This window comes from Triturus cristatus, chromosome 3_2 (assembly GCF_964204655.1).
Source record: "Triturus cristatus chromosome 3_2, aTriCri1.1, whole genome shotgun sequence".
NCBI lineage: Eukaryota > Metazoa > Chordata > Amphibia > Caudata > Salamandridae > Triturus > Triturus cristatus.
The window spans coordinates 262,938,539-262,954,611 of record NC_140584.1 but is presented as its reverse complement, the minus strand read 5'-3'; the positions used below and the strand labels follow the sequence as shown (position 1 = coordinate 262,954,611).

Below are 16,073 nucleotides of genomic sequence, written 5' to 3'. Positions count from 1 at the left end.
CAGTGCAATGGGGCATGAGTTGCCAATGTATGGAAATGAGGGACTTGGTAAAGGAATATACAATAACAGATTCCTACGCTAGCAGTACGAATGCAGGGCACATGCTTGACCAGCAGTCACCCATGCACAGGACTCAGGATCACTTCTGTATAGTTACCAAAATTTGTTTTTACTGAACTTGGCTCAACTATAATCTCACCCCATACAAGAAAATTTAGGACAACGCATGAATGAAGGATTACTTCTGGGAAAGTCAGTAAGACAAGTGAAATGTTGGTTAGTGCAGAAAAACAACATATGGCCCTAAAAACCTACAGGGCTGCCAAATGGATATCCAAAAGTGCTAGGGTTGAGAGTTATGAAGAGTACAAGAAGAAGACACTGAAACTGCAAGTGAGTGCAACAGGTGAAGGCCTCGTACAAGACAATGAGAGAATTTCCTTTCGTCCGCTACTGGCATCTGCTCAGTAGCTCGCACAATCCTTCTAACCACAGACACTCCAATGCACAGGTTCCTTTCAGTCACAGGCCTCCTCCTCTGCGCCCCTTCCATTTTGGGTCCCTTTGTGTCCACGATTACTCACCTCACTGCCACCAGCACCAGTGGTTTTCTGGGCTCCTCATATATCAGATCCTCTGTGATGATGATATTCAGTAATACAAGCTAAAAATATTTTCTTCTCCTGTGATCTCCAGTTACTGAACAGAAGCTGATGGAAACACATGCCATACTATATACTATACACTATTCTTTTGAGTTTACTTAGAGAATGGAGTATCATTAGCAGAGCATTAAAAATGAGCTGCAAAAATTGACCTAAGAGCTGAATGACCTAACTGCACTTTTATTTTCAGACACGATTTTCTGCAGTATGGACATTTTACAACAATATTATGATGCATTGACTCCAATTTGTTTTAAATTAATTGATTATCAAGAGTCCCTTTGGTGCACCCTTTTAAAGGCTTTCTAGTGGGATTGGCCTACGTGGATATTTATACATGTCTCTGTTTAAGTACCAAGCACCCCAGCTTTAGGATATATGTATAATAAGCTGTTTACCTTGCTGATTTCAGGAGATCTCACTCTGGCCCCTTCGGATTCAGAGAATGCATTGTTCATGGCAAACTGGATGGCCAAACCAGTCATAGTTCCCGTTGACAGTGGCTCAATTTTCTTGACTGCCTGGAGCAGGGCCGTGGTGGTCTTGTGGGTTTTCAAGGGGAACTCATTCTTGACAGAGCTTGCATAGTTGACAACACCAACGCGGGTTGTGTTGACACCCACATCTAGAGCTCCAATAACCTGTGACAGGAAGACCTTGACCTGCTCAAACTCAGAAGGACGCACGCTGCGGGAGCTGTCAATGATGAACACCAGGTCAGTTGGCCGCGTCCTGCATTGTGGCCCTATTGGAGAGAATATGAAGGCATGTGAAGCATGAGAATAAACAAGAGCAGTTGGCATGATAAATGCTACGACAGACTGTGGTAGGAAAAGCCTGCAATCCAATCACGACTAATAGAGGCTGTGGCGCAAAGTGGGAGCTCTCACAAGAAAGAGAGGTTCTTTGCTAATGCTTGTTGAAATGGCTGCCAAAAGATACGTTCCGCTCCTAAATATTGTTAAGATTGCGTGAGCGATAGCAAACTGCGCTATGTGATGGGAGCAGGCTTCACCAAAGCTCTCTTTGCAGATGCTCTCTCACCCTTTCTTACCATTGTGAATAAAGGCCTTCTTCTCTCTAGGCATCTTCCCAGAAGCTTTCAGGACAGGCCAGATCTTTTCACTCCTAAAGAAAACCTCACTAGACTTTGATGACCTCCCCACCTAACAACCCATCACTCACCCACCATTCATTGGCAAGATCATGTGAAACTTAAAGACCTCATTAATGCTTACTATCTCCTGCCCAACTCCTAGTCTGGCTTATGATCATGCTGCAGTAGAGGCTGCTAACTCTTTGTAGACAATGCCCTCTTGACCAAAGGTGAAGATGACCCCTGCCTACTGATATTGCTGGACCTCTCAGTCGCCTTCAACACAGTCGACCGTCCCACCCTCATACTCATCCTAGAGTCTCAAATGTGGTTCATCAGCAATGTCCTTCACCGGTTCTCCTCCTACCAATCAAACTGGCTCCAGATTGTTCACATGAGATTGTTCACATGAGCAAGTCCCAGTTACAAAAGATCCCTATTACTTGTGGAGTACCGCGGGGCACTATAGTGTCTCCTGTCACCTTCAATCCATACATGAAGCTGCTTCCTGCTCTACTTACAGATAACAGCATCAAGATTCACCAATAAGTTGATTAGAAACAACTGTATTTCAAATTCTCCTCTGCTTCAGAAATCCAATTCCTCAACCACTGTTTGCACATCATTACATCATCCATACCTGGATGTCCAGAGCATACCTGAAGCTCAGCTCAAACAAGACAGGTTTTCTGTTATTTGCCAAGATCAATAATCAAGACACAATACAAACCTGGCTCCATGACCTGAACCTTGACAACTTCGAACACTAACTTACACAGAATACCAAGTCACTTGGATTCACCCTGGACACCTACCTCACGCTCTAGGAAGACAGTGCCAAAAACACATGACAACCTGGTACCATCTCTCTCTTCTAAATAAAGTTGTATAATTCAGAACTGCTGTTCAAGCCCTTGTACTCTTGAACCTGGGTGGTGGTACTGCCCTACTCCATGGCTTCCCAGAACCCACACTGGCACCACTTAGGGCCATCCTTCATGCTGCAGCACTTCTCATCCAGGGCCTGAAGAAATATTACCACACCACTTTCATCCTGATGGAACTCCATCGGCTCTATTGGCACCATTTTCAAAGCCAACTGCATCATTTACAAAGCTATCGTGCCGGCACCCCTAATTATCTTGCAGATAAGCTCACCCACTCTGTTGGATAATGGCATACCCACAGCCAGAACACCATCAGACTGCAGAATAGGAAGTGTAAAAAAGAAAAAACAAGACAGCAGGGGAGTGATTTACAAAGGGCCTCTGCGCTATTAACAGAGGCCCTAGCAGTCGTGGAGGGGGGGGCTGCACTTGTCACGAGGCCTTTGCAATGAGTAGCTGCAGTGCTGAAGTTCCTCCACGAGTGCAGGGGCCCACTCTACTACAGGACCTCTGCCACGAATGCGGAGGCCCTTTATGAATCGGCCCCCAGGTCTTTTGCATCTATGTACCCAGGATCTGGAACAACATCACCGTACACAGCAGGGCCGTCCCAACAGTGCTCCAATTTAGGAAAGAGTCTTTAAAAAGCACTACATCACAATTCATTAGCCATCGGCAACCCAGCTTTCTCTCCTCTTACTCGTTGACTTTACACATGTCTTTGACAATGTACAGCACTCCACTGCGTTTTGGTTAGGTCAGCACTATAGCAATACTACATGCATACACATAAATACATACATACATAAATATGGGATTAGTAGAATATAAATATTTTCTGGAAAATGAAGCCAGCTAGATCCAAAAGAGTTACTCTTTGTCACTTTGTAACATACAGAAGAGGCAAGCGAGCTACATTGTTATTCTAAATAAAGAGATCCTTATAAATTGTTACATGCTAAGCACTGGACGTGCTCAATACATATAAAAAGAAGCCAATGAGACACAGTTCTTGATATCACTTTTGTGACAAGTAACCATGAAATGGATAGCCCCATGACCACTTTGTAGGATAAACAACTGAAAGCAACAAGGGATCATCCTGTCATCACTTAACTTTATGGGAAATCAGAGAGGGGTAATTTATGTTTACTGCTAAGAACTGGGCAACTGATAAAATAAAGAGGCAGGGGCATATTTATCAAATATTCACGCAATGAAGCCAGCCACCTTGCTGCACTGCCCTGAGGGAAAGGGAGAGAGCAGGAGTGCGCTGCATTGAACATTATACGGTGCATTCCTGCTCTCTTCCTCCTGCTGTGGTGCACAAACTGCTGCCTAATGCCAACGCAGACACCCTTGCACCATGGTGCAAGGGTGCTTCTGTTATACGTAGGATTGTTTTGTGCTGGAAGCAGCAACTTCCTGCACAAAAACAATCCTCTGAGGCTTTTTCCTCTTTATAAGTGTGCTGCAAAATGCAGCACACAAAGAAAGAGGAAAAAACAAGGAGAAATAAGCATATTTTTCCTTGTTACTCCTCCGTAGCATTTTGACGCATTCAAAGGTCTACTACTATTGGTAAATCTTGAAATGTGCCAAAATCCATGGGTGGATGTGTGTAAACACCCACGCTTCACCCATGGAACGCCTCCCTGGAGAAGAGTAACGCAAGGCAGCAACTTGCGCTGCCTTGCGTTACCCCACATTTACCAAACCACACAGGGCCACACAAGGTGGCTTTGTGTGGCCTTGTAAATGTAATTCCAGGTTTTGCATCGCCCTAGCACCCCCTCGCCTGGTGCCTGTATGATGCAAAACCATGATATATATGTCCTGCAATGTAGCGTGTGCAGTTGCTACTTATTGATGTCAAACAGCAAATGCACCTGCTGGGGTGTAATGCAAACCTCTGCAGCCCCTACGGCACAATGGCCTCCCGCCTTTGATGCGCATACAGTCAGTCTAAGGCCTATGAATATCTCCAAGATACAGGACTCTCAGGGGCCCATTATCACATTCAATAGAGGGGCCACCTCATTTTGTACTGAGCCACTGTGCACACACATTACCATTATGTTGCACTATTCTTCTACCATGACATAAGTGCACCACGACCAGAAAAAAGGGCAGGCAATTTGCTCTAAAATATAAAAACAGAGCAACTCATGCAAATGAAAATAACTATATGGTGAAAATCCCAAAACAACTGCTGGTGCAACCCGTACAACATAATAAAAACATTATTTTAATATATTCATCTATAACCAAAAGGTTGATGTCTTTAAACAGCCAGCCTGGATTTTCCAAAAGTGAATGTAGATCAGTCCTGATGAACATCCATTTGCAAATAGTAGGGCGAGGATAGAAAACCATTAAAATATTATGTGGATAGAGAAAGAAACGTAACATAACAGAAACAGTGAAGCTGATAAAACATGCTACACTGCAGACATAAATTGCAATTTGATGCTAAACATTTTGAGTTTCCTAACTAATCAGAATTTGAGCGCTATGCAAGCAAATTAGATATTAATGACCACATGGACCGCTATATAACATTAATAATACCCAAGTACACCTGGTGAGGACCATTAGAAGCATTGTTTTAAGCAAAGTTGGGATCTGTAGCTATTTAAAACACACTGTATTAATAAATAAAATGAGATATACATTATTATGACAATTTAAGATACAATATGTCATTAGAGTGAGTTGATGTCATTGCTCTCCCCATGATAGGTATGTAAATGCGGTCAAATTGATAAAACAGCACATTTAGGGCAGTATTGCCCCAAACGAATTCACACATAAATCTACCCAACAGCGATCTTTTGAGTGCATAGCTTTCGCTGTTCACTGATGACAATGAAAAGACGAAGAAGGACCGCGTGTGCTCATTGATAACAATATAAAGCTACATAGGAACTCTGATTACTAATACAAAACCGAAGCAGCACTGTTGTGCATTCACTGACAATGATAAAAAATTAAAGGACTGTTAGGTTTAAAGCCAGCTAATTAAAAGTAAAGAGGGACAGCTCTTAAATTGTTGTATGAAGTCTTGCTAGGGCTTATCTAGCCACATATATCAACAAAAGGAGAGACATAGGGCACTTGAAGGTCCAGCATACGAGCCCCCAAGGAATCAAGTAAGCAAACCAGGTATGCAGTTCCTAAGGAAAAGAGCGGGAAGAGGCTAGGTCGGTCTACTACCCTGACACAGTGGTAGAGACAGGGGGTCTCCCATTTTGGGAAAGAGGGCCCTAATACACCCCCGGCTGGGCGTCATGCTTCATCATAGGGTATGCTCCTCGTCAGGCCAGCGCTGCAATGCCTGACGGGCACCTTATGAGGGGCTCCTTATCGGAGATCTTTTTTTCCCAGGACGTAGGGTGCAGTGCGGGTAAAGGGCCTAGTGGTGTAGATGTGAGTGACAAATGTGCAGGAATAGTGTGGGGAAGGTTAAAAAGGGGAGTCCAGCGGTGCTACAAATTCAATTTAATAAGCGAGCCCACTGGTCCCAATTAAAAACTGCAAGTGAGAGACACCTCTGAAATGATGTACAGTCGTAGCTACAAGTTAAAGGTCAGCATGTTTCTTGCCTGGTGTGTCTGGAGGATCACATAGCAATTCTTCAGGACCAATCTATATATACTATCTACACAGTTAATGGTTTGTAATTAGTATCACCAGTGAACCAATCACTTAAAAACCAACCTATCAATGAGGTACCTGTTGTTTGTAGACCAACCCAATTTGGGCAACTTGCTGGCTCCTTCAAACCATAGGTGGGGACAATCGCTAAAAATGTTCGCGTAGATCAGCAGTGGCTGATTAGCCAAGGACCTACCCAGTCCTCCGCCCAATAGGTTGGTTTTTAATTAGAATGCCTCGATGTGATGCGTTCCAGTCGCGGATTGGAAGTGTACCCTGACTACAGTGCCTTGATGCCTACGGGCATTTGTTGTGCTGTATACATTTCGCTAATACCATATCATGGAAACAACTGAGTTTTTCATTCTCTTCCCAATTCAAGGTGGATATATTCTTATTCTAGCAGGGATTGTGCTCCATATATTAGCCATTTGAACTAGGAGGGGTTTACACCAATGAAAGATTTTCGAAGGAAAAGATGGGCAGGACAGGAGGCAGCCTAGATCAGAGAGCTTCAGTTTTGTGGCATGCCTATAGTTACTTGAGAAAGAGGGGTTCAGAGCTGTGACCTGCACAAAGAGCAATGCATACTGCTTTGAAATGTATACATTTAGCCACATGAGGCCAATGTAGACATTGAAGCATAGGTGGAATGCAAGCATATGCCAGTATTAAGGAGGTTTCTCGCTCCTCATTGAAGAATGATTCAAAGTATAGTCTTCGGTATAGTCTGGAGAAGAAAGAACAGGCTGTTGGTTGCTTGTATCCTTTGACTGAAGCCTAGATAAGGGAAAACACTTATTATAGGCATCTCAACATGTAAAAGGGTTCCCTTTTAGCTTGATTTACTGAGGAATTAGGAAGAGGTTGTATTCGTAATAATGCTTAGAATCCTTCCTTGGGGTGATTGGTTAGTGCAGTGTCTTGTAAATTAGAGATGACGGGAACCTTTTGGTTCCTGATGGACTCCATAGAACAGTGACCTAAGTGTGTGGGTGATAGAAGTCATGATGTAGAATGTTCAGTTAATAGTTACACACTCATGAATAAAGACATGTAACACCAAGCTCTGTGTGTGGTGTTATCTTTCACATTTATCTGGGCTGTAAATCCTGTAACTTGAAGAACTGAGAATGCTCTGTGGTCTAGAAAACTGTTTATGTGTGCCACTTGTGCCTCTGTCAAAGTGGAAATTGATGGTTGGCATATGTGAAGTCAAAGAACCAATCCAGCCAGTGCAAGGCCTGTGAAAAACAGAAATTTTGTTTGTCGTCTGCTAGGAATTTGCTGATAAAGTCGAAACGAGAGGGACTGTGCCACAATGTGACACTGAGCCATTATTCATACAGCAAAGAAACACCAAAGGCAGTAGAAACCCAATACAATGCAAAGAGGTGAGAAGGGTGAAGAACCCATGTAAGAATCAAAGCTGCTACTCACCACCAAAGAAGAAGACAGCTCCTTACAACCGAAGAGCGGGCGCGACGACTCGAATGTCAACACGCGGCTTGTGTGTGATGAAGGTGCCGGTAAAAGCAGGCAGCAGACGCCGCCGGAGCCAGCTCCACTCCCAGTAACTTTCTCCTACCGGGAGCGGAGCTTGCTCGAGCGTCGTCTGCTGCCTGCTTGTACCAGCACTTTCATCACACAGAAGCCACGTGCTGGCATTTGCTCTACAGGTTACATTGCTGCCACCTTCCTAAAACCACCAGTTCCCTTCAATACCGCCAAAAAGCTAAATTTTGGTGACAGATGGACTGCATAGATCGAAACCTTTGATGATTTCATTAATGCACTGGAAGAAGCAAATGACAAAAAGATCATTAAATATCTGAAGAATTTAGCCAGTTAAGGAGTAAACGAAGTGATAAAGAAAATACCACAAAGTGATGAAGTGACGTACCGTCAAATCGAAGAAGTGTTAAACACCATGATCAATCAAATGCCAAATGTCGACTATGAAAGGTACATTTTCAGTCTGGAAAGGCAGAGAGTTGGCGAAACAGTGGATGGGTTTGTAGGAAGACTTGATCCGCTCATAAACCATTGCAAGTTCAATGAGTTCAATGATAAAGAGGCCATGGGTCTCAGAGTGATAGATGGTTTATTCTCTAATTCCTTCAGAGGAAGAATGCTGAAAGAGACATTCAGCTTGGAGCGCATTCTATTGGCATCCAGAGCGGAAGAAAGAGCTGACAGCCAAGCAGCTGACAAGGAGGCCGGAACAGCTCAAAATGAATCAGTGCTAAGTGTGAAAAGCAAGGCAAAACAAAAGGCAGAAGGCCATAAAGGAATGTCTCCAAAGGAAAAGAAGTTGTGTTTTCGATGTGGATTTTCCTTTCAACATGAAGGTAAATGTTCCACCATAGGACAGATATGCAAACGCTTTGGGAAAGAGAACCATTTTGTAGCAGTTTGCAAAGCGAGGGAAAGATCAAGTGAGTCAGGTCAAGAAAACAAAATTGAGAAAAGATCAAGTACGACACTTCGGGAAAACAAATGGATGCCAGAGCATTCCAGATGCAATGTTCTATGCGTGCCCTCAAAGCCAAGCAACCACATCAGTTGAGGCAAGGAGAGACTGAGCAATGTTGATTGTCATTTAATTCCTCATCTAAAGGTTTGTCACCTTCATTGACAAGAGACAGTGAGGCAGACGGGTGTGCAATGTCAATCTTGACTGTTGGACGACGTGCACATGTAGGATTAGCTTTGTGCAAGGAAAAATTTCAGCCAAAGCTTGGTCGACAAGTGAAAGTGCGAAAATAATTTGAACACTGTCTCAAGATCACACTGAAAGTGAATGGGTGCTCCATACCTTTTATCATAGACAGTGGCGCGTCGATTTCATTATTTCAGCGGAAAGGTAAAATGAACTGTCTCCAGTTTCCATCCTTGTTTCATGGACTAGGAAGACTTAAGACTATGAAAGTGCAACTTCACATAAATAAGAACGTTCATCCTATTGCTCAACGGCATCATGGAATTGCATTTCATTTACAAGAGGCTGTTGAGGAAGAACTTGAGATACTGTTAAAGCATGACATCATTGAGCAATCCTCTGGACCAACGCCATGGGTATCACCCACATTGGTAGTGCCAAAAAGGATAGTGGAGCAGCAGTGCTCATCTGCGTTCATATGTGCCAAGCGAACCAGTTGATTGAAAGAGAGTAAAATCCAGGTTCACACATTGCTGCCATAATTACACAGCTGAATGGATCTAAAGTCTTTTCCCACCTTGATTTGAACAAAGGGTATCACCAGCTAGAACTGGAAGAAATTGCAGGTACATTGCTACCTTTTCAACTCATGTTGGTTTATTTAGATATAAACGGCTGTCCTCAGTTGCAGAACTTTTTCAGGATGTCATTCATTGAATAATACAGCCAGTCACAAATGCTTTCAAATACAGTGATGACATACTCGTTTTTGGGGCCACACGAAAGGAACATTATAAAGGACTTGCACAAGTGTGTCGTTTACTTGCCGATGGAGGTCTCACTTTAAATGCAGCAAAGTGTGAGTTTCAACAAACCAAACTCAAGTTATTTGGTCATATCTTTTCTGATGGGGGGAATGACTCCAGATTCAAATAGTGTACAGGCCTTGTCACCCACTTCTCTCCCACAAGATGTAACTATGCTATGATCCCTCCTTGGTATGGCCAGTTACTGTTCAAGGTATATACGTGACTTTGGCATTGTAAGTGCCCCGTTGAGAGACCTAACAAAAAGAAATGTGCCATTTCAGGGGTCAAGTGAATGTGAACAAAGTTTTGTGAAAATCAAGCATGCAATTGAGAACGCAACTGAAATGTCATACTTTGATCCAAAATTGCGGATAGAGGCTGTTGTTAATGCAACCCCAGTGGGGTTGGCTGCCATCTGTGCCTAGCACACTGGACATTCCAATTCCCCAAGACACATTGTAGCTTATGCTAGTCAAAGTCTGACATTTACAGAACGTGCCTATTCACAACCTGAAAAAGAAAGCCTCACTGTGGAGTGGGCTTGTGAGCATTTTCATGTGTTCCTATGTGGAAATCATTTCACAGTTGTTGCCGGTCACCAAGCATTGCTCACCATTTTCGGTAATCTTAAGGCCCTGCCACCTTAATGTTTTGGCGAGCCATAGGCACCAAAGTGCCACAATGAACCAATGAGAAATTGTTAGAAACGGGGTCTCTAGTTGGCTGTGGCTTGCGCCCTGTCCAAGTAGAGACCCACACTCTAGTCAGGGTAAGTGTAGTACACACTAAGTTTAGCTGTGCTCACCCTCTGGTAGCTTGGCTCAGAGCAGTCAGGCTAAACTAAAGAGGCAATGTGTAAAGTATTTGTGCACACACATACGCAGTAACACAGTGACAATGCCACAAATATACTCCACACCAGTTTACAAATATAGCTAATATTTATCTGAGTAAAACAAGACCAAAATGACAAATATCCAACATACACAAGTCAAGATATGATTTTTTTTCAAGATTAAAATTATAGCGCTTAGAAAAATAATAGCTCAGGCCGGGACTATCTCGATGTGCTTGAAGGGGATGAATCCACAAGCTTAGACCAACCGCGATGGAGCACGGGCTGCCTACAAATTCAAGCAGACTCCAGCTACAGTACCTTGGAGACGTTGAGAATTGAAGACGATGCAGGGCGCCGGGGAGGTAAGGCGTCGCGGAGGCAGTTGCAGCATTGGTTCCTTACTGCTTTGCAGGTAGTTGGCACATTGGCGCTTGGGGACAGTGCGTTGCACAAAGCAGGTGAGGCGTCATTGAAGCATGTGAGGCATCGGTTCCTGGAGGCAGGATCGTTGAGCTGCTGACACCTGGGGACGATGCGAGGCTCAGGGGAACTGATGCGACATTTGCGGTGAGGCATCGGTTTAAGGTGGTGCCGTGTCGATGAAGTGTAGAGTGTTAAGCCGTGAGGGGTCAATTTCATGGCGTCAATGTCACACCATGTCTAAGCCACTTGGCAGAGTCGGTCTCCCACCAGAGGAGCCCAGGTGCTGCAGGTGAAGTCTTTGATGGCCCTGAGACTTCCGACAGGGGGCAAGCTCAACTCAAGCCCTTGGAGAAACTTTAGACAGCAGGGTGCAGAGAGCAAAGTCCAGTCCTCTCACTCTCAGGACAGAAGCAGCAGGCAGCAGACCAACACAGCAAAGCAAGCAGCGAAGTGGCAATCCCTCCAGGCGTCACAACAGTTCTTCTTCCTGGCAGAATGTCCACAGTCCAGAAGTGTTCTGAGTATATGGTGTCAGAGGTCAGGTACTAATGCCCATTTCAGCCTTTGAAGTAGAGAGATTTCAAAGAAAGGAATTTGTAGTGCACAAGACCCTACCTTCTCTGGCCCTGGCTCCAAACACACTACAGGGTGGTATGCCGCTCTTGTGTGGCGACAGACACAGCCCTTTTCAGGTGCTAGGATCAACTTCTCCCACCACCCTAGCTCAGGAAGAACTATCAGCCTGGTGATGGGCCATCAGGATATGCAGGACAACCCTCCGCTCCCTTTGAGTGTGTCTGTCTAGAGTGAATTCACAAATCCCAGCTGTCACCCAGATGTGTATTCAAGGGGCAGGCAGAGGCAATGAATGGTTAAAGTAGGAAAATGTCAAATCTCTAAAAGTGGCATTTTCAGACTTGCACTTTGTTAGTCCAGAGACACCAAACTCAAATTTTCTATCTTCTCTCAATTGGAAGATACACTTTTAATGTGTTGCCAAGCAACTCCAATACTAACCTATCAGAGACATAGGCCTTGCTGTAGTGAACAATAAATTAGCACTGAATTTTGCAGTTTTTCACTATCAGGGTATGTAAAACTTAAAAGCATACATCCTACATTTTAAATACACTGCAACCTGCCCACAGGGCTACCAAGGGCCTACCTTTGGTGTGCCTTGCATGTAATAAAAGGGTAGGTTTTGCAGTGGCAGGCCTTAGACATGTTTGAAGGGCTACTCACGTGGGTGGCTCAATCCGTGCTGCAGGCCCACTAGTAGCATTCGATTTACAAGCCCTGGGCACATGAAGTGCACTGTACTAGGGACTTATTAGTAAATCAAATCAAATCAAATATGCCGATCATGGAGTAACCAAATGCCATTATCTTTTAGACACTGAGCAAATGCACTTTAGCACCTGCCAGCAAAAAACGAAGTCAAAAAATGTTTGGGGATAGCCCTGCAAAAAGGGCCATTTCCAACAGAAATCTGTTGCCATTGATAAAATGTGCACTACAGACTCATCTCACAAACGTCAAATGAAGACCTATGTGGATAGACACAGCTGTGCTCAAAGCTCTGTGTTCAACAGAGGAGACTAAGTTATTGTCAGGCAGAAACGGAAACACAAGTTTGACACTCCTTTTGATGCTGACCCACTGAGGGTTGTAACTAGTAAAGGACACGTGGTGACTGCTCACCATCCTGTAAAGTCCATTACGTGAGATTCTTTGCATTTCAAGCACCTGCCTCGACCTTTGCCAACTCCTGATGTCAGGAGTGAGACTTGTCCACCTCAGAGTTCAGCAAGTCCAGTGACTGTACCAGTGTCTCTGTCACCAACGCCAGTCATGGACACTTCTCCGGTATCTCCGCAGTTTCATATGACCAGATCTGGGCGATTGATTCAAGCTCCTTAATGACTTATTGAAGAGTTGTAATGTATATATGCATTATTGCTTCTTTTTATTTAACAAAGGGGGAGTTGTAGTGTCGTGAGTTAGAGATGATGGGACCCTTTTGGTTCCTGACAGACTGCGTAAAACAGTGACTTAAGTGTGTGGGTGATAGAATTCATGATGTAGAATGTTCAGTTAACTGGTACACACTGATGAATAAAGACATGTAATACCAAGCTCCGTGTGTTGTTTACTAATTTGCATGCACCCGGGCTGGGAAGGATTCTACAGTTAGGAGGTGGGCCGAGTTCTTTTTGTCTGGTTTTTGGCAAGTGGAATTGGTGCATTTATCACAAGATCATATCTGTTTTCGATGTGTTTAGCTTAAGGTTGTCCATTTCTAGGAGCATTTTCTGATGGCACAGGCATACAGATCCGAGGAAATCAAAAACATTAGTAAGATTCCTGTGTTTTTGGTATTATTGTAGTAGTTATTGTTAAAGAAGAAGGAGTCAGGCTCTGATAGTGGGCTAGGGTCGACATTGAAGAGGACGTATGCCAGTGAATCCATGACGACTTCATTTTTCGATAGAAATGGAGCAGTACAAAGTGGGGACAGTGAATGTAGGAGAATCAGTTTGCCATCGAGCAACCCATGGAAGTTGGGTGACAGAAGAGACCATGGGTTCATGTCAGATTGGCTTTGAATGAGTTTGATGCAGGCAGTTTGGAGGTTATCTGTGCATATACCAAGTTGTAGATGATAACTCTGGTGTGGATGGTTGCAAAGCTAATAACGAGGATGATCTGAAGTATGTGTGCTGGGAAGGGTCAGTCAATGAGCATATGTTGCTAGTTGCTTTTGTGAGATTGACAAAATCAACAGTAACAAATGGGTAGAACATGAGTAGTATCTGTTGAGGAAATGGTGGAGGTCAAAGGAGCACTTAAGTTGGTCCTCCTTGCAAGCCCCCTTGGTTTTTGCATCCAGGTGTCTCTCCAGATCTTTGGCTTTTGAGATTAAGTGGTCTGCTAGGGAGTTGCATAGTTTTTGTGAATTTGTGATTTTGGAGCTTGAACGCTCCAGATTAAGGCATCTGTTATGTCTCTTGTTAAGTTCCTCAGTTTGACATGCAGCTTCATAGGTGTGTCACGAGTAGTAAATACTTCTAACCTTTCTGATAACAGATACTGGAGTGAAATAGCAGTGTGAGTTTGTCATCAAGATTTTTTCTTTTTTTCTTTTTGTCTTTATATTTTTGTTGAGAAACTTTTGATCTGATGTCATTCAACCAGCTTTCCAGTGGTGACAGGAAGTTACATTAATCTTCAAAAGAATGATGTTGTCAAAGACCATTACAGCAAATGGTGAAACCATTGAACTGAACTTGTGGGGTTGTTAGGTATCGAGGAGGTAAGTTGAACATAGTACATGAGTGTGTCCAGTGTTTCAATGCTCTGGCAGTTGTCTGGCGGTAAGTACCCAAAACACTTCACTAGCAGAGAGAGTTTGTGGAAACAGAAATCAAGTATGACATGAGTTCTTGTAAATTGATATTTGCTTGTCACTACCAGGAGCACCAGAGGAACTAAAAAGTGTATGCCCAAATATGTGGGTGCGATCACCGACCATTTAGATGAGAATCAGAGATTCCAGGTTGGATAGGAGCTTTTGGCTATAGGCAATTGTGCAATATTTGGGATGTTTTAAACCGATCTCACAAAAAGTCTAGCAGACGGTCAGCAAAGGCAGGAATATATGGTCGAGGCCTGTATATAAGATTTTAAGTATGATGTAGGAGATCTTTGGACCAGTAGAGAATCACATTATGGAGCATTGCAGTTTACAATGAACTTTAGAAGTAGAACATTTTTGTGGGCAACTCCACCTCCAGGTTTTGTTGATTTCAGATGCATGTGTTTAAGTAACTATAGTTTCATGAAAGATTAGTGCTGTGTTACTGCTTAGTGATGTTTCTGTTATATACAGTGGGTTGGGGTTAGAGTCTGAAATCAGGTTGTTGACGTGCAGGCTATTTGTATTCAAAGATTTTGAGGTTAACAGACGCATTAATGTTCAGTAGCCTTCCAACCACAGATCTAGATAATCTTCCAACAAAAAGCTTAGGTGGTTTTATTTACCAGGCCAAGTAGCCATTTTTTGACCCATGTGCCCATCCACCCAAAGGCAAAGGTAGCCTTTCATTGATAGACCCATGCAACCTTCCTTTCACAGTTCCAGGTATACTGCTAAATACAGATCCATTCAGCTTCCCATTACAAGCCTGGTAGCCTTCCATCGATAGATTTATAAAATGTTCCACCCGTAAACATAGGTTACCTACCATTTTCATACCCAGATAGACTTCCATTCAAAACCCATTCAGCCAAATTTACACAGGCGAGCTAAGCTTCTTTAAAACAGGTCCTGGCTGCCTTCGTTCGACACACCTTTGGGGTGCTCCATCCCAAGACCCAGCTAGAATTTAACCCACTCACCTAGGTAACCTTCCATTCTCAGACATGTTTTGTTTTTACATACACAGGAAATGTTTCAGTTCCTCTTTTTTACCAGTCACACAATGTAATTCTATATTTCGAATTTAATAGACTAGAGAAGCAAGAGGCAGTATGACAAAAGACTGCAGAACTGTAGCTCAGAAAGCATGAGGGTGGGGCGCGAGGATGACAAGACAATACCATGCATGACCACAGGAACAATCTTGCTCTGTACTCCACTGCTTTGAAACATCGCATAGAGCAGTGGGGCACATAACATGAATATCACCAGGAATAGTTTCAGAATGACTGCAGATCAAAGGGTAGAAGAGCTTACCTGCCAACTCACACAGTGCTACCATGTGACACACGATATTGGCTCCCTTCACACGGTCACCCAGCGAGGAGCCGATATCACTCAGTGGCAGGGCAAACTAACTGAAAATCCACTGTAAACAGTGGATTTCCAGCTCGTTTTCGGAGGATTTGAACTGCCGACATCCATTAAGGGGTGTGAAAACACCCTAGAACATCGGCACCAGTCTCAGAAAACTTTTTTACTGGTTTTGGAGGAGGGTGAATGGGGACGGGCGGAGGCAAAAGTGCCTCTCAGGAGCTTTGGCGGCACGAGGCCCCGC

The 16,073-nt window shown here is 43.7% G+C and overlaps 1 protein-coding gene across 1 annotated transcript in view; it reads right to left on the bottom strand.

Moving 5' to 3' along the window:
* MATN1 (matrilin 1) overlaps window positions 1-16,073 on the bottom strand; it is a 159,770-nt gene that overhangs the window by 102,193 nt on the left and 41,504 nt on the right. The window contains exon 2 of the mRNA XM_085647592.1: window positions 1,064-1,410. Within this exon, the coding sequence (XP_085503718.1) occupies window positions 1,064-1,410 (347 nt within the window). The remainder of the gene's footprint in view (window positions 1-1,063; window positions 1,411-16,073) is intronic.